This window comes from Hyperolius riggenbachi, chromosome 3 (genome assembly GCF_040937935.1).
Source record: "Hyperolius riggenbachi isolate aHypRig1 chromosome 3, aHypRig1.pri, whole genome shotgun sequence".
NCBI lineage: Eukaryota > Metazoa > Chordata > Amphibia > Anura > Hyperoliidae > Hyperolius > Hyperolius riggenbachi.
The window spans coordinates 9,703,899-9,728,652 of record NC_090648.1 but is presented as its reverse complement, the minus strand read 5'-3'; the positions used below and the strand labels follow the sequence as shown (position 1 = coordinate 9,728,652).

Genomic DNA, 24,754 nt, shown 5'->3' with positions numbered 1-24,754 from the left:
TTTACAGCGATTTGAAAAGCGCTGGGCTAATGTTACCCTATGAGGGTGTTCCCACAGCAGTGTTGTGATTTTTTAAAATTGCAAACATGCTGCAGGTAGCATTTATTGGAGCGATTCTTTCAAAAATCGCTTCACAAAGTCGCATTCGCGAATTGCTAGAGATTGCAATTGTGATTTTGTCGTGCACTAGCCCAGCTTGCTTGCCCTCTAATTGCACTTTTATCATCTTGCCTAGTGTTTTACATTGCCTTACAACAACAAACCTGAATACAGCAGACACTGGACCAGCCCTAAATCACTGAATGAAAGGTGGCCTGGGGGGGCAGTCAATGCCTGGCTGCTACACAGTCTCTACATCCACACAGTTACCAGTAGCAGAGAGAGAGGGACTGAATGAATCTCAGGACTCAGGAGCTGATGCTGTACTCTGATCCCTGACTAGGATGAGTGCCTTCTCTCACTGACTCATTCATTGCTGTGGTTCTTTGAATCATTGAGCTGAAGGAAATGAATGAATCAGTCAGTGAATCAGTTATGACGAGTCAGGCGCTGCTGCTGCTGTGTAACCTGATACCTGAGTGATCTGAGAGGCATTTCTTCTCTCACTACTCAGTGCAGAAGCGCCCTTCTCTCCTCCTTTCGCTCTAGGCAAGAATTTATAGCTGCCTAATGGCTCAGACGCCTCTGTGCATGAGCGACTCTCTGCTACTGCTACTGTGCATGAACGACTCTCTGCTACTGTGCATGTGGTCGCACTCATAACAGAAGAGGAATGTGGAGGGGGTCTGTTCTGGGCAGTGGAAGGGCAGAGGATGATGAGGGAAGCCTTAATAGGATCCTGAGGCTTCCCTCTCTTTCTTTCCGAACCTGAGCTTTGGCTAAGACTGGGATGGGGAGGTATTCATCATATTGTTACAGTGTTCCTGAGATGGTGCCTTCATGTCAGCCACAGAGGGGAGGTAGTGGCATTATAGGTCAGTGTTCCTGAGATGGTGCCTTCATGTCAGCCACAGAGGGGAGGTAGTGGCATTATAGGTCAGTGTTCCTGAGATGGTGCCTTCATGTCAGCCCCAGGGGGGAGGTAGTGGCATTATAGGTCAGTGTTCCTGAGATGGTGCCATCATGTCAGCCACAGAGGGGAGGTAGTGGCATTATAGGTGCAGTGTTCCTGAGGTGGTGCCATCATGTCAGCCCCAGAGGGGAGGTAGTGGCATTATAGGTGCAGTGTTCCTGAGATGGTGCCTTCATGTCAGCCACAGAGGGGAGGTAGTGGCATTATAGGTGCAGTGTTCCTGAGATGGTGCCATCATGTCAGCCACAGAGGGGAGGTAGTGGCATTATAGGGGCAGTGTTCCTGAGATGGTGCCATCATGTCAGCCCCAGAGGGGAGGTAGTGGCATTATAGGTGCAGTGTTCCTGAGATGGTGCCATCATGTCAGCCCCAGAGGGGAGGTAGTGGCATTATAGGTCAGTGTTCCTGAGATGGTGCCTTCATGTCAGCCACAGAGGGGAGGTAGTGGCATTATAGGTCAGTGTTCCTGAGATGGTGCCTTCATGTCAGCCCCAGGGGGGAGGTAGTGGCATTATAGGTCAGTGTTCCTGAGATGGTGCCATCATGTCAGCCCCAGGGGGGAGGTAGTGGCATTATAGGTGCAGTGTTCCTGAGATGGTGCCTTCATGTCAGCCACAGAGGGGAGGTAGTGGCATTATAGGTGCAGTGTTCCTGAGATGGTGCCTTCATGTCAGCCCCAGGGGGGAGGTAGTGGCATTATAGGTCAGTGTTCCTGAGATGGTGCCATCATGTCAGCCCCAGGGGGGAGGTAGTGGCATTATAGGTGCAGTGTTCCTGAGATGGTGCCTTCATGTCAGCCACAGAGGGGAGGTAGTGGCATTATAGGTCAGTGTTCCTGAGATGGTGCCTTCATGTCAGCCACAGAGGGGAGGTAGTGGCATTATAGGTGCAGTGTTCCTGAGATGGTGCCATCATGTCAGCCACAGAGGGGAGGTAGTGGCATTATAGGTGCAGTGTTCCTGAGATGGTGCCATCATGTCAGCCACAGAGGGGAGGTAGTGGCATTATAGGTCAGTGTTCCTGAGATGGTGCCTTCATGTCAGCCACAGAGGGGAGGTAGTGGCATTATAGGTCAGTGTTCCTGAGATGGTGCCATCATGTCAGCCCCAGGGGGGAGGTAGTGGCATTATAGGTGCAGTGTTCCTGAGATGGTGCCATCATGTCAGCCACAGAGGGGAGGTAGTGGCATTATAGGTCAGTGTTCCTGAGATGGTGCCATCATGTCAGCCACAGAGGGGAGGTAGTGGCATTATAGGTCAGTGTTCCTGAGATGGTGCCTTCATGTCAGCCCCAGGGGGGAGGTAGTGGCATTATAGGTCAGTGTTCCTGAGATGGTGCCATCATGTCAGCCCCAGGGGGGAGGTAGTGGCATTATAGGTCAGTGAAACAATCATGGCTTCTGAAGACAGTGAGCACAAAATAATCCAATCCATAACTGCAAATACTACATGAACAGTTGGCTGCTGGGTACAGTAAAATAGATCACAATGACATAGCTGGTGGAGAAAATGGCTCATTACAGTGAGTTAGAGTGATGTGTTTAAGTACTTGTTCTAATATTCTTTGCTAATGAAAGGTTATAATTAAAGACTTTTAAAAAATATTATGTCACAAAATGTTCCCTTCCTCAAGGTTACAGATAGAAAGATGGGCCCTCATATGCAAGTAACTTCTTCTCCTGAATTTTCTCCTAGGTGCTATTTATAATAATAATTGCAGTATTTGTATAGCGCCTTTCTCCTGTCGGACTCAAAGCGCGTGCGAGGCAGCCACTAGAGCGCACTTAGTAGGCAGTAGCAGTGTTAAGGAGACTTGCCCAAGAAACTCCTTACTGAATAGGTGCTGGCTTACTGAACAGACAGAGCTGAGATTTGAACTCTGGTCTCCTGTGTCAGAGGCAAAGCCCTTAACCATTACACCATCCAGCCACTGCTATTTACAGGCCTTGTCAATAAAATAAACTCAGAAGAAAAAGTTATTTGCATATGTGCCCAGGGGCGTAGCAATAGTGTTTGCAGAGGTCTCGACTGCACCAGGGCCCTTGGGCCAGAGGGGCCCCACAGGGCCCTCCCTCATCCACAGTATTAGCTCCTTATTGGTCCTGTGCTGGTAATAATCACTTCTATAGATGCTTTGAATAGTAGTGATCATTAACACACTGCTCCCCATCCCCTTCTTGCACCTCTGACACTGTAGTTGTCCCTGGCAGGTTTTGGAGAGGAATATCAATTGTTATGTATAGAGTGCTTAGGGGGCCCCATGTATAACTTGCGCCGGGACCCCTAGCTCCTTAGCTATGCCACTGTGTAGGCCAAGATGTCTACAGGCATCAATGGCTAATCAATGGATGCTAAATTATGCCAATTACTTCTGATAAGTAAATGTTAAAATTCCAGGCAATCATAACAAGATATCAACATTCCAAAGAGGAAACCATTTTGTGAGATACATATTTTTTTTTTTTTCTAGTGACATAATTCATTTTCAGCATTACTTTTTTGATAGATACTATTTTTCCGTTGTATCTTGTTTTATTATTTATACAATTTTTCAGCATTATTACTTCTTTTTGTGGATATATTCATTAACATGGCCACAAAAATCCAGCTTTTGAATTTTAAGAGATATTAGCCTAGCATTTTTATTCAAGAAGATTACTTTGAATTTGGATACAGCTATAAGTACTGCTTAAAATAAATCTGGGATTTTTTTGAAACAAAAAGGTAGATACTTACCTCAGAAGAGGGCTTCTCCATCCCCCTCTTTTCTTCCATTCCAGCGCTGACACCCTCAAAGTTTCACAGAGCTCCGCCCCACTGCACATGCGCACAGGGCTTGCACATGCGCAATAGCACAAAGCCACCACACAGGCTTGGCAGAAAAAGTCAATCCCACTCCAGTCCGAGCTCATGTGCAGGCTTGAGCCATCTGCCCCTGTGGAGGATCTGTAGGTGGCTGGCTTGTGGGGGTCCAGGTGCTGGAGAGTGATGGAGGAAGCCTCAGAAGGAGGTTCCCAAGGTAAGTATCTAAATTGGGATCTTTTTGGCTTCCCTTAAGGCTACACCAAGACGTTGCGTTAGGTGCCACGTTAAGGTCGCATAACGTGCACCTAACACAACGTATGGTGGTGTGGGAGAGGACGGTAGAGTGAGCCGCGTTAGGCGGCTCTATCCGTATAAGGTCTCCCAGAGTGGCGCTGATTGGCCGGCGGGACCACGTGATGCGGAGCGAGACACTCCGCATCACGTGGTCCCGCCGGCCAATCAGCGGCCGCCAGTGCAGTAAATATTAAGTAGCCATGTGCGCGGCTACTGTAGCTGGCTTTCCCCGCCTCCTCTCCGCCCCCTACTGCGCATGTGTAAACAGTCTAACGCGGCTATAGCCGCTCTAACGCCGTAGCATGCTGCACTTTCCCGACAACGTGCAGCGTTACATGTAACGCAACGTGGGCTGTGTGAACAGCCCACTTGAGTTACATTGCTGTGCGTTGGGGGAGCGTTACAGGCGCACTAACGTGCGCCTGTAACGTCCCTGTGTGTAAGCAGCCTAAAGGTATTTTTGAGATTATTCTACATTGTACAATTATTACGGCTGTTTAACTCTGCTAAAGAAGAGTCATGTTAGTTTAGCTACAAAGGCCGAATGAAATGGACTATTGGAAATGTTACTTGGAGGTCGTTATTATCCTGAGAAGTTAAAAATCCTTTTTTACATACGCTGTATAATAGGGATAGTTGGAAATCTCTGCCAGAACGGAAATTTCAGATTTTACGTTCGGAAATCGGCTTTCCTATTGTAAAATCGGTAATCTGAAAATGGAATCGGAAATTTCCGCAGAAATCTAAATTTAATGCAACTTGGTAATTTTAGGCCAATCACAACTCTCTGAATCATTCGCAATTTGCAATAAAACGGAAAATAAAAAATCTACTGCATTTTCTGATTGTTCCAATACTACAATACTAGTATTCTGGTTTCTGTTTTACTGTGAAAATTCAGAAAATCAGATATTGCATTACTGTCGGTATAACGAGGTAATGGAAATCAACCATCCCTACTGTATAACGAGGAAATAATTATATATATGTGTGTGTGCATAAAATATATACTGTATATCATAGTTATTGGTCATGCAAAAGGCAACTACTGATCAGATATTTGAGAAGGACAGCTCCAAGATGATGGAAATTCATTAACACTAGTGCAATCAGATTGCTATGAACACAAAAGTCAGACGTGCTGCATTTTTTGAGTATTTGTGCTGGTGTTCCTACAATCCAGGGAAAATCACAAAACACAACTGCAGATGGAAAACAGAGAATCATGCTGTAAAAATTGTGATTGTGTTGTGTGATTTGCAGTGTAACAAAAAGCCCTTAGGGAGGGTTCACTCTTACATCTGTGGACAAAACATGCATGTTTTTGCATTTATGGGTGTGCTTTGTTTGCATTTAAATTGTGGTTTTTCCTGCTTTTTTGAGGTGTTTGTTTTTATTTTTTATCCACATTCGTGAGGCAGGATTGGAAAGAGGAAACGCATCATCAAGCATAATTTGCATTAAAATTCCACAGCGTAGAAAACAGCACAGCGAAAGAATCATACTGTAAAAACAACTATTGCTTTTGAATCACAGAGGGACTATAGGATTGCATTAGGGGTTTGGCAATATTATGCGACAGTGTTGCTTGCAAATTTTCCCTAGATTAATTTTTGCATCGAAAAAGCTATTTTCGGTTTCAAGGAAATATTTGTGAAAATACATTATTCAAATTCATGAGAATTGCAAAAAAATCAATAATTTTACTGCAAAAATTCACGAAAAGCACAACATTGTAGTGCAAACAAATTGCAAAAAAATGCAAAAAAAAAAAATGTTCCCTCATCACCGATATGCGACTTAGCATTGCATGTTTTAGCAAATGCGTATGTTTGTGTGTGTGCATGTGCACATGTGGGTTGTAAAAAGACATTTGTCAATCAAGTCCAACTGGAAAAAATAAATGAATACATAAAAAAAATACCATCCTGAGCCTGCACACAACCGAAGGTGAAAAACCTTACAAGGCATGGGCCAATAAAACTTAGGCTGTTTTCACATTAGGACGTTAAAGTCCCACGTTACAGCAGCCTGTAACGCAGCCCAACTCACAGCAATGAAAAATCAATGGGCTGTTCACAGTGCACACGTTGCGTTGGAATATAACGCAGCACGGTAAATGAAAGTGCAGCATACTGTGCGTTATACTCGTATGTGGCTGCGTTCGGATGTTTGCACATGCTCAGTACTGTTTTTTTTTTAAATTTGACGCATGGGCCGTTTTCGTTCGATAGTATGCGTCAAAAAGTACGCATCACGTACGCATGAAGAGACGCATAACACGGCTCTATATAACGTCCAACGTCAAAGCTAACATGCGTTGCATTAGGGGCACGTTATGCGACCTTAACGTCGCATCTAACGCAACGTTTTGGTGTGAAAGAGCCCTTAAAAGATAAAAATTCCTTCCTGACCCCAGTTGGCAGTGAGATAAATCCCTGGATCAACTCTTCCGGGAATAACCTAATAATTATAGCCGTGGATGCCCTTCAATGCAAGGAAAGCATCCAAGCCCTCTTTAAATACAGATATAGAGTTTGTCATAACTACTTACTGAGGTAAGATGTTCCAGATTTTATCCACTCTCACTGTGAAGGACGCCTCTCTAAATAAATGGCTTAAACTTTTTTCCTCCATACATGTTAATCAGATCACCTCTCAGTCGCCTTTTTTCCAAGTTAATTAAGCCCGGTTTGTCAAACCTTTCTTGGTATGCGAGCTCTTCCATCCCTCTAATTAATGTAGTTGTCCGTCCTTGTACTTGTTCCAGAAAGTCAATGTCCTTTCTATAGTGTGATGCCCAAAACTGTATCCCATACTCCAGATGTGGCCTCACAAGTGATTTATACAGAGGGAGTAGTGTGTGCCCCTCCCCCTGCATCATGTCCCCTCCCCCTGCATCATGTCCCCTCCCCCCGCATTATCCCATACTCCAGATGTGGCCTCACAAGTGATTTATACAGAGGGAGTAGTGTGTGCCCCTCCCCCTGCATCATGTCCCCTCCCCCTGCATCATGTCCCCTCCCCCCGCATTATCCCATACTCCAGATGTGGCCTCACAAGTGATTTATACAGAGGGAGTAGTGTGTGCCCCTCCCCCTGCATCATGTCCCCTCCCCCTGCATCATGTCCCCTCCCCCCGCATTATCCCATACTACAGTTATGGCCTCACAAGTGATTTATACAGAGGGAGCAGTATACTAGCATCTCAAGATGTTATTTCCTTTGTATTCATCCCGGAATTTTATTTGCTTTAGCTACTGCTGCTTGGCATTGTATACAATTATCTAACTTGTTATCAACCAGTATTCTCCAAGTCTGATGTTCCCAGCTGTATGCAAATTTATTTTATATGAAGATCTACCATTGGTATGTCCAAGGTGCCTGACTTTACATTTATCAATATTACATTTAATCTGCCATGTGCCTGCCCATATGGCCATGTTGTTAAGGTCCTGTTGTAATATGTCACTATTGTATGTTTTGACAAATGTGAACACAGTCTTAGTGTTAGGCATTTGTCCCTTAACCCCCTTGCCATTCCAATTCTGACGGCAAGGGGGTGGCGCAGCACTTTTTAAAAAAACATTTTTTTTTTAAATCATGTAGCGAGCCCAGGGCTCGCTACATGATAGCCGCTGACAAGCGTCATCCCCCTACCTAGTTTGATTGCCGCCGGCGATCTTTGCAAGCAGGAATTCCCGTTCGGAACGGGATTTCCTGCAGGGCTTCCCCCGTCGCCATGGCGGGCGGGAGGACGTCAGAGGGAATCCTGATCCACCCCTAAGCGCTGCCTGGCACTGACTGGCAAGGCTGCGCAAGGGGTCTGGAGGGGGGGGGGGGGCGGCGCGGCATGGCGGGTAGCGGCGAATCAGCGGCAATTTGGATATGCACGCAGCTAGCAAAGTGCTAGCTGCGTGTAGTAAAAAAAAAATTTCGAAAATCGGCCCAGCAGGGCCAGAGAAATCCTTCTGCGCAGGTTACCCCGAGCTAAGCTCAGGATAACCGGCAAGAAGGTTAAAGTCTAAAGTTAGGTGCAAGGCTAACGTTAGGACAATTGAAAGGGTGGGTGGTCATTAGCAAACAGAAATATTATTTTGAGGCACAGAAGGGGAGGGGTCAAGGTTATAGAATGGTCTAGGTGTAAGGTTAGTGATAGGGTAGGTAGGCTGTTGACCATTCTACTGACTTGTGTCTGCAGGGTAATGTGTATGGCTGGAAGTTCATGGTGAGCTCTTTGTGTATTCAGGTGCTTTCGGGCAGAGCAACACCGATCCCATTGAGGCTGGACTACAACATTTTAACAGGATGAAGACTGACTCAAAAGACTCAGGTATGGTAACATAATCCCTTGTTTATTACTATCCCTAGTTTTAAAAGCATTCAAATATCCTCTTTATTAGTTTCCTTAACCACTTAATGACAAGCTGACTTATAAAAATGTCCTGCTAGAGCCTCTTATTGGCTTCAGGACGTTTTTATAAGTCAGACAGTGCTGCTGCCACTGTGCGCGTGCATGTGTGCGTGCTCCCGCGCGTGCACATGCATTCCCGTGCACGTGAAAATAGTGAAGGAAAAGAAACAAAACAAAGAAAAAATACACCTTTATTTCCAAATACTATATTTTCACCATACTTTGTGCTAGGGACATAATTAAAATCTTGTGATAACCAGAACAAATGGGCAGATAAAATGTGTGGGTTTTATGCACAGTAGCAGTGTTTATATTAAAACTATAGGGGATGAAATTGGAGAAATAGTGTATTTTTTCATTTTTTTCCTTGTATTTCCCTTTAAAATGCATAGAAAATAAAGTAATAACTGAAAACAAATATCAACCCCAAACAGCCCAGTTGGTGGTGGAAAAAACAAGATATAGATCATTTCATTGTGATTAGTAGTGATTAAGCTATTGGCAAATGAAAGGGATGAGCAATGAAAGGTGAAAATCGCTCTTGTCAGTGAGGGTAAAAACCTCCTTTGGGGTGAAGTGGTTAAAGTCTGGAGTAGCTGTGCCCTGCACCAGTGGCAGCAATGACTGAGGCCGGATCCCCCCTCCTGCGTGTGGCTGTCTGCTTTCCCTCATTGTGAAACTAATGCACAGTACAATAAATAAGGGCTGAAACCCGTTGCATGTATAAATTCTGAGCAAAACTATAAAAACTAAACCCAACCAAACCCAATTAGTAAACAAAGTTCTAAACGTAATACTGCGCTCAGGATAAGAATTAAGATAAAAAGAAAAGAAAAACGCTGCCAGACGTGGTTTGCGTTCTCACTATTGTTGTGCCAAACAATCCTATACAATAAAATGCAAGTCTCCCTTGTATGACTGTATATTACCCTCAGTTTTATGCCTATTACGTTACCATTATTGACGTTGTTACTTTACGATAGATAGTAGAATTAGACATTCAGTTGCCGAGTTTCTCACATATGCTAAAATATCTCTTTGTATCACAATTGTTAAGTTGTATATACAAGCGTACGACAAATGTTTAAAATTCAGCATTTGTATGTTATCTTCTGTTTACATAAATTCAATGCTATTAGTTAAATAAAAAAAATGTAAGTGTCCCTGCGTCATCCACTGAATGGCTGTGTGTCCCTGGCTTGTTTGTACTGAGCATGTGCGCAGCCAGGGCAGTTAGTACACAGGGGGGCGGATCTGACAGTTTGCTGTGTGTGGTTCACAGAGGTTCTCATTGCATTGTGGGAAATAACAGCTTTTTCCAACTGCCAAGCAAGCAGCTCCCTGTGTGCCTATACTTCAGACAGTGGTGGGGAAGGAGCAAGCGGGACGCATATGTGCGCGCATTGCGGGGGGTAGCGGCTGTCACCTAGCGCCTGTTTTTTAACAGGCGGGCCTTTTTACTAGTGTTAAATAAAAATTTCTAAGAATGTCTGCGCTCACAATCAAAACCTATAAGGATCAAATACTCTCACTTCCGTGATCCACAAGTCCACAGTTCCTTATATAGAGTCCACAATGCACTAATGATGTCAATCCCTATAGCCAAGATCTCACGAGTCACGACATATGCAAGAAATAAAAACAGAGAGGGAACATAGTGTGAAACTGCATATAAGGTTGTGGTTCCCAGCACCTTCCCACAAGTGTCACTCTCCGTCACCTTAAAGAGGAACTCCAGTGAACATTTTACTGTTGGCAGGTGATGTAGCTGCTGCATGGTTTTTGGCTATTTCCCACAAAAGTTTGAACTTTTTTGTGGGAAGGGTTACTTGCGGGAGGGGTTTTACCACAATATCAGTCATACAGCGCCCCCTGATGGTCTGTTTGGGAAAAGGAATAGATTTCTCATGTAAAAGAGGGTATCAGCTACTGGTTAGAATAAAGTTCAATTTTTGGTCGGAGTTTCTCTTTAGGTGCCAACACACCAGTGCCAGGACCCCCCCCCCCCCCAAATGCCCCTACATGCCCGCACTCACCCCGCAAACCCCCTACTCACCGGAGGTAAGAAAAACAGCTTTGGGGGTTACGGAATAGATTTGTCTCAAATTCTTCCAGAGATAAGACACTGAAACTAAAAAGCGCTGATATAGTGTAAAAGCTACGTTTTAATATGTAAAAAAACAAGCAGCGGTGGTAACAAGCGTATATCATGACAGATATGGTCCCCGGATGACCGCTCTGACAGACGCCGTCTTAGATCCACGCTGACTCGCTCGTAGCTCTGTGCAGTTCCCTCACCAGTCACGTATGCCGTAGCTCCGCCCTATGCATTTCGTCAGACTCTGACTCATCAGGGGCTGACGGCGCACAGAAGACTGAAAGTTTAAAATCCATTCACCCCTCCCACTTTCCTCAGCGCTGTGTACTAATGCTGTTTTAATAAAAACTTTGTAACAAAAACCCGCAGTCCTCAACGGCCATCCGTCCGAGCCACCACCCTCACATAAACATGACCTAAACTAATACATCTCATTCCTAACCACCAGGTTCAAGATTCAAGATTAGGAATGAGATGTATTAATTTGTGTTTCCCTTTAAAAAAAAACATGATGCTACATGCCTCATTTACCTACTTACTGCCGGCAAAAGAGAGTCACATGCATTGTGCGATAAAAAGCAACAGTGTTGTTTTCCCTCCCCCCCCCCCCCCCCCCCCCGCTGCAAAAAATTGCACATTGTTCCCAGTGCAATGTGATGGGTCCATCAGGAAGCATTATGTGCTTTTTCATAGCAAGTGTGACCCCAGCCTTGAGCATTTCTGTAAATTTTTCTGCCACAGTCTGAACTCTGAGTTCTCTTTCTCCATGCCTGTAGTTATTCCAGCTGACAAGACACGAGATCGAGTCATGCCGATCCTGGTGGTTGTCCAGATCGTCATGTTCCTTGCCTTGGTTATCATCACGAGTTGTCTGTTTGTTTCCCGTGAGTATCCATCCTGCAATCTCTCATCTTCATTCTCTTCAGCAAAATACCAATGAGGGAGAAGCGATCGTTGTCTGGATTCTGGGTAGCGGCAGCTTTACCTGAAGCAAAAATAAACATGACAATGAATTGTATGTGTAGTACAGCTAAGAAATAAGAACATCAGAAGCACCGATATGAGTCTCATATTGTTTCTAGTACAGGAACAGTTAAGAAACTTCAGTTGTTATCTATGCAAAAGAGCATCTCTGAACTATTTCAGTACTGGGTCCAATACAGTCCTATTTTCTGAAGCACTTGAACAGCAAAGAAACAATGAGAGACAGCTTGGGATAACGTTTTACTGCAAGAAAGCTCAAAGGGTCATTTTTTTTTCTGCCTAGCATCCTTTTAACATACCAATTGCCTGGATTACTTTAACCACTTAGGTCTATCTGCACAGATATATCCGTCCAGGTAGCCTGCTCTGCTGCAGCTGACCCAGGTATGCTCCCGACACCTTCCGCTGCCCTGGAGATCAATGAATGGGAACACAGATACAAAAAAACGATGGCTTCTCTAAAAAGCCGCAATTTTTCAAAGTTTCTTGTCATCCCTTCAGTTCCTGTAAGCGAGAACTCTTGCTTACAGGATGAAAAACAAAAAAAGACTGTGGCCATCTTGTGGCCAAATAGTAACACTACATCTATATATATACATATATATATATATATATATATATATATATATATATATATATATATATATATATATATACATATTTCAATATACACAATCAATTACATTTAAAATTACCTGTTTGCCTCCCCACTACAAAAAAAACCCAAATAACATTTTTAATAAAAATAAATAAATACAAAAAATGACAATTAAAAAAAAAACAACATAAATAGTTACCTAATGGTCTGAACTTTTTTTTAATATGCATGTCAAGCAAGTATATTACTATAATTTTTTTAAGTATACGCTTGTAAATAGAGATGGACGCAAATTGAAAAAATGCACCTTTATTTCCAAATAAAATATTGGCACCGTACATTGTTATAGGGACATAATTTAAATGGTGTAATAACCGGGACAAATGGGAAAATAAAATATGTGTGTTTTAATTATGGTAGCATGCATTATTTAAAGCTATAATGGCTGAAAACTGAGAAATAATGTTTTTTTTTTCCATTTTTTTCTTAATATTCCTGTTAAAATGCATTTAGAAAAAAATAATTCTTAGCAAAATGTACCACTCAAAGAAAGCCTAATTGGTGGCAGAAAAAAACAAGATATAGATCAATTAATTGTGATAAGTAATGATAAAGTTATTGGCGAATGAATGGAAGGTGAACGTTTCTCGGATACATAAAGTGAAAAACGACTGAAGGCTGAAGTGGTTAAACATTAATTTTTTTTAATTAATAGTGCTAAAACAAACCAGTAGATATTAACCAGCTAATGAGTCTAGCTTGCATGAAAAGGTATTGCAGATTGCTTTGAGCTTAGAAGTGAAGCAAATATAAATCAACAGTAATGGCTGGGGACTCCAAGCTGCATATCATTTGCATTACATTTGCATGCAAGCCGGAGCTCTGAGTATTTCAGGACCGTTTCTCTGATGTGGGTATAAATGGTGTGCTGTAGTCTGTAGAGCAGTCATTGTGGGAGATGTGTCACCAATGTCTCTCCCCCCAGATAAGAACCTGCGGGAGGAAGTGTCACACATGAAGATCAGCGGTAAGTGGCTGCATTTCCTGCTTGTCACAGGAAGAGGTGGAGAAATAAAAGAAAACCTCCTTGTTGCTGGTTGTTTACCTACTAAACTTCTGCCTCATTGGCTTGAGTGCGGCGGCAGCCCCAAGAACACCTAACGCCAATTGGCATGCAGTCCTGGGACATGTTTTGCTGGGGTTTGCGCACACTGATGCCATCGCCGCTAGGGACTGTTAGAAGGCGAAACCGCCGACTATTTACACTGTACAGCTCTGCGATCTAAAGCTGCACTGTACTGGGGACCGCCGTGTGACATGGCTGTCCCCTCTGGAGCAGGGAAACGATACGCTGTCATAGGCTAAAGCCTATGACAGACGATCATGGGATTTAAAAACAAAAAAATAATAATTAGGCATTTTTATATAAAAAAATAAACATCCCAGCAGGGATCACAGCCCACCAACAGAAAGCTTTGTTGGTGGGCAGAAAAGGGGTGACTGGGGGGGGGGGGGGGTGGTTTGTGTTCACTTGTATGCTGAGTTGTACAGCCCTGCCTTAAAGCTGCAGTGGCCTTAATTGTACAAAATAGCCTGGTCACTAGGGGTGTGTAAGCCTACGTTCCTCAAGTAGTTAAAGATTCACCTTTGATGTAGTAGACCAGAGTTGGAATCTGTTCAGTAAGAGGTCCTTGGGCAAGACTCCCTGATGCTCCTGAGTGTGCACCCCTAGTGGCTGAAGCTCTCAAGCACTGTGAGTCCCATAGGAGAAAAGTGTTATACAAATGTTAGCATTATTTACCTTTCTCTCCTTGGCCCATATGCAATGAACTTTTTCTTATTTATTTATTTATTTATTAATTATTGATTCATTTATTTTAAGTGGTCTGAAAGCCAGCATTTCTACTTTGCTCTAAAAGATTCCTCACAGTTTGAAAGCTACTATCCCAGATTTTTTTTAAGCAGAATATCACTGAAATGGTTAAACAAAACACTTTGCCCTGCCATTCAGCTTCAAATCCGCATCCAAATTGGAGATAACAGTATCTTTGTTTACATTCCAATGTTGATACATGTGTGTAAACACAGTGTAACAAGTGAAAAGGAGCTCTCTGTGAAGCTCTCTGTGCTTCAAGCACACAAACGCCTCAGAACAGCTAATTAAAAGATGTTAATATATAATAAAAAGCAGTTTTAATAAAATGCAATGACAGCTTTCAGGGCAAGATAAACTACACATTGGAAAATTGTAATTTGTAAACAAACAATATTACTTATGCACAAAAGCAAATATGATAACTATATGAGTAATAAAAAGTAGAAAAACACATTTTTATTGAATGTTATGTCGGAGTTTCAGACCACTTTAAGTACTAAATTTAGCTGACATATTACACAGCAATGTACAGAGTATATTGTCTTGTCACTAACTGTCCCTCTGAGGGGCTCACAATCTAGTCCCTAACTATTCTTTTAAAACGTGGGCCGGAGCAGACTGCGCATGCGCAGTAGTTCTGCACCTGCGCAGTCCGCTCCAACCCACGTGGCGGTGATTGACAGCACCGCTCACGCAGGCGCAGTACAGGCCGACCTGGAGGTCGCCCTGACGTCATCGCCGGGGACCGGGACGGAGCTGCGGCGAATGGCTGAAGGGAGAGCTGCGGCGGAGGACATGCTGGGAGCATGGGGCTGGAGGAAGCCTGATGACTCCTTTAAGTACCAGTGGTCTCTGCCCCCTTAAGGACCATCGCTGGTACCAGAAACGGCAGAACACCGACCAATATTGACAAGTCGCCATACATACCTGCCGCACCCACCATCCATGCTGCTTTCATTGGCTCCTGACCGTGTCCATCAATGTAAGCCAATAGGAGCTGCTTACATTGATAGACAGGGTCAGGAGCCAATGAAATCGGCTCCTGACCCGCCCACAGGGCTATGCTGTCATAGAGACAGCAGAGCGAGTGAGCTGGGCTGAGGAGACAGTAGTGGGATGGTAAGGAGCGACAAAAGCGGTGAGTTGAAATCTACGTCCTGCCAGCCAGATCAGCATCGTGAGGACTTAGCTCTCCTAAGGAGCCCAAAATATTAGGTAGTCCGATGCAGCCCCCATATAGGTATAGATGCTTCCCCCAGTATAGATAGACAGAGAGGCCCCCCATTTAGCCAGAGAGCCCCCCCTCCTCCTCTTTTTTAGCCAATTAGCTTCCCCGTTTAGCCAGACAGGCCCACCTGTTTAGACAGAGAGCCCGCCTCTTTCACCTCCCCTGCCTTTTTGGCCACAGAACAGGGGGGGGGTGGCAACAAAGGGGGTGTTTTTGCCTGTGTGATGGGAGCAGGAAGGAGATGCAGCGCCTGTGAATCCCGGCTAGGTGAGGAATTGTCTCCTCCCACTGCTCACTCTCTGCATACGCCCCCGCCGCTGTGTCCCCACCCTCTGCCACTGTGCCCTGGGTGATGCCCAGCCCACCCCTAGAAATCCAAACGTGCCCGTGTAGCATTGGGCCCTAAACTGCTGCCTGAGGGATCCAGTCCCGATCATTGCAGGTGACAGTAATGTTCACTGTGTGTACTGAGCTTTACTCATCTCCCATCTGCCTCTCGCTCTGAGGTCTCTCCTGAGGTCTCTGCTGCCTCCAGAAGTGGCCAATCAGGTGCTCATAAGATTATATAAATGTATGAATTCTAATTAAATCAATTAATAAATTCTCCCAGTTCCAAGCAGCATGCCTTTGCATCAACCTGAAATTTGCATCAACTCCCAACTAATAGCATTTTACCAAACCTTTCTACCGGCCTCTAGTGAGTTTCTTGGGTTGTACATCTCCTTTTCCTGCTGCTGCCGGTCTGGTTTGGAAATGGAGGGCATTTAGGATGTCCATAAGGTGTATCTGTCTGACAGTCCACCCTGAGGATGGGGCCACTCCCCCACTCACCATGCACAAGGCTCCTCCCCCACTCACCATGCACAAGGCTCCTCCCCCACTCACCATGCACTAGCCTCCTCCCCCACTCACCATGCACAAGGCTCCTCCCCCACTCACCATGCACAAGGCTCCTCATCCACTCACCATGCACAAGGGTCCTCCCCCACTCACCATGCACAAGGCTCCTCATCCACTCACCATGCACAAGGCTCCTCCCCCACTCACCATGCACTAGGCTCCTCCCTCACTCACCATGCACTAGGCTCCTCCCCCACGCACCATGTACAAGGCTCCTCCCTCACTCACCATGCACTAGGCTCCTCCCTCACTCACCACGCACTAGGCTCCTCCCCCACTCACCATGCACAAGGCTCCTCCCCCACTCACCATGTACAAGGCTCCTCCCTCACTCACCATGCACTAGGCTCCTCCCCACTCACCATGCACAAGGCTCCTCCCCCAATCAGCATGCACAAGGCTCCTCCCCCACTCACCATGTACAAGGCTCCTCCCTCACTCACCATGCACTAGGCTCCTCCCCACTCACCATGCACAAGGCTCCTCCCCCACTCACTATGCGCAAGGCTCCTCCCCCACTCACGATGCACAAGGCTCCTCCCTCACTCACCATGCACTAGGCTCCTCCCCACTCACCATGCACAAGGCTCCTCCCCCACTCACCATGCACTAGGCTCCTCCCCACTCACCATGTACAAGGCTCCTCCCTCACTCACCATGCACTAGGCCCAGCCCCCACTTACCATACACATGGCTCCTCCCTCACTCACTATACACAATTCTCCTCCCACACTTCTCATACACAAGAAGGCTCCTCCCCCACTCACCATGCACTAGGCCCAGCCCCCACTTACCATACACATGGCTCCTCACTCACTCACTATACACAATTCTCCCACACTTCTCATGCACAAGGCTCCTCCCCCACTCACCATGCACTAGGCTCCTCCCCACTCACCATGTACAAGGCTCCTCCCTCACTCACCATGCACTAGGCTCCTCCTCCACTCACCATGTGCAAGGCCCCTCCCCCACTCACCATGCACTAGGCCCAGCCCCCACTTACCATACACATGGCTCCTCCCTCACTCACTATACACAATTCTCCTCCCACACTTCTCATACACAAGGCTCCTCCCCCACTCACCATGCACAAGGCTCCTCCCCCACTCACCATGCACTAGGCCCAGCCCCCACTTACCATACACATGGCTCCTCACTCACTCACTATACACAATTCTCCTCCCACACTTCTCATGCACTAGGCCCATCCCCCACTCACCAAACACAGGGCCCCGCCCTGTCTCACCATACACAAGGCTCCTCCCCCACTTACCATACACAAGGCCCCTCCCCACTTACCATACACAAGGCTCCTCCTCCACTTACCATATACAAAGATTTACAATATTGTGGAGCAATGCAGTCACTCGATAAATGTGGTTATGAGAGTTCTTGTACCTTCTTACATCATTTTCTGTTTCCTCCCCAGATATGAACATCACAGAAGTACCATCACATCTGAAGAGCAAAGGTAAGTGTACCAAGAGCCTGTACACCAATACAACCAGTGGCATAGCTAAAGAGCTATGGGCCCCTGTGCAACTTTTACATTGGGCCCCTCAAACACTCCATACAGAACAATTGATATGGTGCATCAAAACCTGCCAAGGACAACCACAGTGTCAGAGGTGGAAATGTTGCAAACATAGAATTTTCTGTTCGCGAATGGTGAACGCGAACTTCCGAAATTTATTCGCGGACAGGCAAATCTGGCGAACTGCCATAGACTTCAATGGGCAGACAAGTTTTAAAACCTACAAAGACTGTTTCTGGCCACAAAAGTGATGAAGAAGTTGTTTCAAAGGGTCTAGCACCTGGACTGTGGCATGCCGGAGGGGGATCCATGCCAAAAGTCCCACCAAAAATTACGGAGTTGACGCAGAGTCAGGTTGTAATCCCGAAAGAGCAGAAATCACATTATGCACAGCTCTGGGTGTCAGTGGGCTGTGGAGTGTCACACAGAGAGATGCAATAGTACTATCAGAATACAGTGACATAATAATGCACTGGAGTGGTTCTGTGCCTGCAGTGTAATGAGGTAACAGCAGTAGTGTGCACACAGCTCTGGGTGTCAGTGGGCTGTGGAGTGTCACACAGAGAGATGCAATAGTACTATCAGAATACAGTGACATAATAATGCACTGGAGTGGTTCTGTGCCTGCAGTGTAATGAGGTAACAGCAGTAGTGTGCACACAGCTCTGGGTGTCAGTGGGCTGTGGGGTGTCACACACAGAGATACAATAGTACTATCAGAATACAGTGACATAATAATGCACTGGAGTGGTTCTGTGCCTGCAGTGTAATGAGGTAACAGCAGTAGTGTGCACACAGCTCTGGGTGTCAGTGGGCTGTGGGGTGTCACACAGAGAGATACAATAGTACTATCAGAATACAGTGACATAATAATGCACTGGAGTGGTTCTGTGCCTGCAGTGTAATGAGGTAACAGCAGTAGTGTGCACACAGCTCTGGGTGTCAGTGGGCTGTGGAGTGTCACACAGAGAGATGCAATAGTACTATCAGAGTACAGTGACATAATAATACACTGGAGTGGTGCTGTGCCTGCAGTGTAATGAGGTAACAGCAGTAGTGTGCACACAGCTCTGGGTGTCAGTGGGCTGTGGAGTGTCTCACACATAGAGATGCAATAGCACTATCAGAATACAGTGACATAATAATGCACTGGAGTGGTTCTGTGCCTGCAGTGTAATGAGGTAACAGCAGTAGTGTGCACAGCTCTGGGTGTCAGTGGGCTGTGGAGTGTCTCACACACAGAGAGATACAATAGTACTATCAGAGTACAGTGACATAATAATGCACTGGAGTGGTTCTGTGCCTGCAGTGTAATGAGGTAACAGCAGTAGTGTGCACACAGCTCTGGGTGTCAGTGGGCTGTGGGGTGTCACACAGAGAGATACAATAGTACTATCAGAATACAGTGACATAATAATACACTGGAGTGGTTCTGTGCCTGCAGTGTAATGAGGTAACAGCAGTAGTGTGCACACAGCTCTGGGGGTCAGTGGGCTGTGGGGTGTCTCACACAGAGAGATACAATAGTACTATCAGAATACAGTGACATAATAATGCACTGGAGTGGTTCTGTGCCTGCAGTGTAATGAGGTAACAGCAGTAGTGTGCACACAGCTCTGGGTGTCAGTGGGCTGTGGAGTGTCACACAGAGAGATGCAATAGTGCTATCAGGATACAGTGACATAATAATGCACAGGAGGGGTTCTGTGCCTGCAGTGTAATGAGGTAACAGCAGTAGTGTGCACACAGCTCTGGGTGTCAGTGGGCTGTGGAGTGTCACACACATAGAGATGCAATAGTACTATCAGAGTACAGTGACATAATAATACACTGGAGTGGTTCTGTGCCTGCAGTGTAATGAGGTAACAGCAGTAGTGTGCACACAGCTCTGGGTGTCAGTGGGCTGTGGAGTGTCACACACATAGAGATGCAATAGCACTATCAGAATACAGTGACATAATAATGCACTGGAGTGGTTCTGTGCCTGCAGTGTAATGAGGTAACAGCAGTAGTGTGCACAGCTCTGGGTGTCAGTGGGCTGTGGAGTGTCTCACACACAGAGAGATACAATAGTACTATCAGAGTACAGTGACATAATAATGCACTGGAGTGGTTCTGTGCCTGCAGTGTAATGAGGTAACAGCAGTAGTGTGCACACAGCTCTGGGTGTCAGTGGGCTGTGGGGTGTCACACAGAGAGATACAATAGTACTATCAGAATACAGTGACATAATAATACACTGGAGTGGTTCTGTGCCTGCAGTGTAATGAGGTAACAGCAGTAGTGTGCACAGCTCTGGGTGTCAGTGGGCTGTGGAGTGTCACACACATAGAGATGCAATAGTACTATCAGAGTACAGTGACATAATAATACACTGGAGTGGTTCTGTGCCTGCAGTGTAATGAGGTAACAGCAGTAGTGTGCACACAGCTCTGGGTGTCAGTGGGCTGTGGGGTGTCACACAGAGAGATACAATAGTACTATCAGAATACAGTGATATAATAATACACTGGAGTGGTTCTGTGCCTGCAGTGTAATGAGGTAACAGCAGTAGTGTGCACACAGCTCTGGGTGTCAGTGGGCTGTGGAGTGTCACACAGAGAGATACAATAGTACTATCAGAGTACAGTGACATAATAATACACTGGAGTGGTTCTGTGCCTGCAGTGTAATGAGGTAACAGCAGTAGTGTGCACACAGCTCTGGGGGTCAGTGGGCTGTGGAGTGTCACACACAGAGAGATGCAATAGTACTATCAGAGTACAGTGACATAATAATACACTGGAGGGGTTCTGTGCCTGCAGTGTAATGAGGTAACAGCAGTAGTGTGCACACAGCTCTGGGTGTCAGTGGGCTGTGGAGTGTCACACACATAGAGATGCAATAGCACTATCAGAATACAGTGACATAATAACGCACTGGAGTGGTTCTGTGCCTGCAGTGTAATGAGGTAACAGCAGTAGTGAGCACACAGCTCTGGGTGTCAGTGGGCTGTGGGGTGTCACACAGAGAGATACAATAGTACTATCAGAATACAGTGATATAATAATACACTGGAGTGGTTCTGTGCCTGCAGTGTAATGAGGTAACAGCAGTAGTGTGCACACAGCTCTGGGTGTCAGTGGGCTGTGGAGTGTCACACAGAGAGATGCAATAGTACTATCAGAATACAGTGACATAATAATACACTGGAGTGGTTCTGTGCCTGCAGTGTAATGAGGTAACAGCAGTAGTGTGCACACAGCTCTGGGGGTCAGTGGGCTGTGGAGTGTCACACAGAGAGATGCAATAGTACTATCAGAATACAGTGATATAATAATACACTGGAGTGGTTCTGTGCCTGCAGTGTAATGAGGTAACAGCAGTAGTGTGCACACAGCTCTGGGTGTCAGTGGGCTGTGGAGTGTCACACAGAGAGATACAATAGTACTATCAGAATACAGTGATATAATAATACACTGGAGTGGTTCTGTGCCTGCAGTGTAATGAGGTAACAGCAGTAGTGTGCACACAGCTCTGGGTGTCAGTGGGCTGTGGGGTGTCACACAGAGAGATACAATAGTACTATCAGAATACAGTGACATAATAATACACTGGAGTGGTTCTGTGCCTGCAGTGTAATGAGGTAACAGCAGTAGTGTGCACACAGCTCTGGGTGTCAGTGGGCTGTGGAGTGTCACACAGAGAGATGCAATAGTACTATCAGAGTACAGTGACATAATAATACACTGGAGTGGTTCTGTGCCTGCAGTGTAATGAGGTAACAGCAGTAGTGTGCACACAGCTCTGGGTGTCAGTGGGCTGTGGGGTGTCACACATAGAGATGCAATAGCACTATCAGAATACAGTGACATAATAATACACTGGAGTGGTTCTGTGCCTGCAGTGTAATGAGGTAACAGCAGTAGTGTGCACACAGCTCTGGGTGTCAGTGGGCTGTGGAGTGTCACACACATAGAGATGCAATAGCACTATCAGAATACAGTGACATAATAACGCACTGGAGTGGTTCTGTGCCTGCAGTGTAATGAGGTAACAGCAGTAGTGAGCACACAGCTCTGGGTGTCAGTGGGCTGTGGGGTGTCACACAGAGAGATACAATAGTACTATCAGAATACAGTGATATAATAATACACTGGAGTGGTTCTGTGCCTGCAGTGTAATGAGGTAACAGCAGTAGTGTGCACACAGCTCTGGGTGTCAGTGGGCTGTGGGGTGTCACACAGAGAGATACAATAGTACTATCAGAATACAGTGACATAATAATACACTGGAGTGGTTCTGTGCCTGCAGTGTAATGAGGTAACAGCAGTAGTGTGCACACAGCTCTGGGTGTCAGTGGGCTGTGGGGTGTCTCACACAGAGAGATACAATAGTACTATCAGAATACAGTGACATAATAATGCACAGGAGTGGTTCTGTGCCTGCAGTGTAATGAGGTAACAGCAGTAGTGTGCACACAGCTCTGGGTGTCAGTGGGCTGTGGAGTGTCACACAGAGAGATACAATAGTACTATCAGAATACAGTGACATAATAATACACTGGAGTGGTTCTGTGCCTGCAGTGTAATGAGGTAACAGCAGTAGTGTGCACACAGCTCTGGGTGTCAGTGGGCTGTGGGGTGTCACACACAGAGAGATACAATAGTACTATCAGAATACAGTGACATAATAATGCACTGGAGTGGTTCTGTGCCTGCAGTGTAATGAGGTAACAGCAGTAGTGTGCACAGCTCTGGGTGTCAGTGGGCTGTGGAGTGTCACACACATAGAGATGCAATAGCACTATCAGAATACAGTGACATAATAACGCACTGGAGTGGTTCTGTGCCTGCAGTGTAATGAGGTAACAGCAGTAGTGAGCACACAGCTCTGGGTGTCAGTGGGCTGTGGGGTGTCACACAGAGAGATACAATAGTACTATCAGAATACAGTGACATAATAATACACTGGAGTGGTTCTGTGCCTGCAGTGTAATGAGGTAACAGCAGTAGTGTGCACACAGCTCTGGGTGTCAGTGGGCTGTGGGGTGTCTCACACAGAGAGATGCAATAGCACTATCAGAATACAGTGACATAATAATACACTGGAGTGGTTCTGTGCCTGTAGTGTAATGAGGTAACAGCAGTAGTGAGCACACAGCTCTGGGTGTCAGTGGGCTGTGGGGTGTCACACAGAGAGATACAATAGTACTATCAGAATACAGTGACATAATAATACACTGGAGTGGTTCTGTGCCTGCAGTGTAATGAGGTAACAGCAGTAGTGTGCACAGCTCTGGGTGTCAGTGGGCTGTGGAGTGTCTCACACACAGAGAGATACAATAGTACTATCAGAGTACAGTGACATAATAATGCACTGGAGTGGTTCTGTGCCTGCAGTGTAATGAGGTAACAGCAGTAGTGTGCACACAGCTCAGGGTGTCAGTGGGCTGTGGGGTGTCACACACAGAGAGATACAATAGTACTATCAGAATACAGTGACATAATAATGCACTGGAGTGGTTCTGTGCCTGCAGTGTAATGAGGTAACAGCAGTAGTGTGCACACAGCTCTGGGTGTCAGTGGGCTGTGGAGTGTCTCACACACAGAGAGATACAATAGTACTATCAGAGTACAGTGACATAATAATACACTGGAGTGGTTCTGTGCCTGCAGTGTAATGAGGTAACAGCAGTAGTGTGCACACAGCTCTGGGTGTCAGTGGGCTGTGGAGTGTCTCACACATAGAGATACAATAGTACTATCAGAATACAGTGACATAATAATGCACTGGAGTGGTTCTGTGCCTGCAGTGTAATGAGGTAACAGCAGTAGTGTGCACACAGCTCAGGGTGTCAGTGGGCTGTGGGGTGTCACACACAGAGAGATACAATAGTACTATCAGAATACAGTGACATAATAATGCACTGGAGTGGTTCTGTGCCTGCAGTGTAATGAGGTAACAGCAGTAGTGTGCACACAGCTCTGGGTGTCAGTGGGCTGTGGAGTGTCTCACACACAGAGAGATACAATAGTACTATCAGAGTACAGTGACATAATAATACACTGGAGTGGTTCTGTGCCTGCAGTGTAATGAGGTAACAGCAGTAGTGTGCACACAGCTCTGGGTGTCAGTGGGCTGTGGGGTGTCACACAGAGAGATACAATAGTACTATCAGAGTACAGTGACATAATAATACACTGGAGTGGTTCTGTGCCTGCAGTGTAATGAGGTAACAGCAGTAGTGTGCACACAGCTCTGGGTGTCAGTGGGCTGTGGGGTGTCACACAGAGAGATACAATAGTACTATCAGAGTACAGTGACATAATAATACACTGGAGTGGTTCTGTGCCTGCAGTGTAATGAGGTAACAGCAGTAGTGTGCACACAGCTCTGGGTGTCAGTGGGCTGTGGGGTGTCACACAGAGATACAATAGTACTATCAGAATACAGTGACATAATAATACACTGGAGGGGTGCTGTGCCTGCAGTGTAATGAGGTAACAGCAGTAGTGTGCACACAGCTCTGGGTGTCAGTGGGCTGTGGAGTATCACACATAGAGATGCAATAGCACTATCAGAATACAGTGACATAATAATACACTGGAGGGGTGCTGTGCCTGCAGTGTAATGAGGTAACAGCAGTAGTGTGCACACAGCTCTGGGTGTCAGTGGGCTGTGGGGTGTCACACAGAGATACAATAGTACTATCAGAATACAGTGACATAATAATACACTGGAGTGGTTCTGTGCCTGCAGTGTAATGAGGTAACAGCAGTAGTGTGCACACAGCTCTGGGTGTCAGTGGGCTGTGGGGTGTCACACATAGAGATGCAATAGCACTATCAGAATACAGTGACATAATAATACACTGGAGGGGTTCTGTGCCTGCAGTGTAATGAGGTAACAGCAGTAGTGTGCACACAGCTCTGGGTGTCAGTGGGCTGTGGGGTGTCACACAGAGAGA

General features: G+C 45.9%; 1 protein-coding gene across 10 annotated transcripts in view; it reads left to right on the top strand.

Annotated features, from left to right (window-relative positions):
* LOC137560850 (fibrinogen C domain-containing protein 1-like) overlaps positions 1-24,754 on the top strand; it is a 153,214-nt gene that overhangs the window by 6,133 nt on the left and 122,327 nt on the right. For 8 of the 10 annotated variants that reach the window (XM_068271999.1, XM_068271997.1, XM_068271996.1 and 5 more), the window contains exons 3-6: positions 8,420-8,503; positions 11,459-11,566; positions 13,250-13,291; positions 17,701-17,742. In XM_068271999.1, coding sequence (XP_068128100.1) covers positions 8,420-8,503; positions 11,459-11,566; positions 13,250-13,291; positions 17,701-17,742 — 276 coding nt within the window. Of the gene's footprint in view, positions 1-8,419; positions 8,504-11,458; positions 11,567-13,249; positions 13,292-15,219; positions 15,279-17,700; positions 17,743-24,754 lie in introns of those variants that run through there. The other 2 variants (XM_068272003.1, XM_068272004.1) reach the window with 2 other exon arrangements.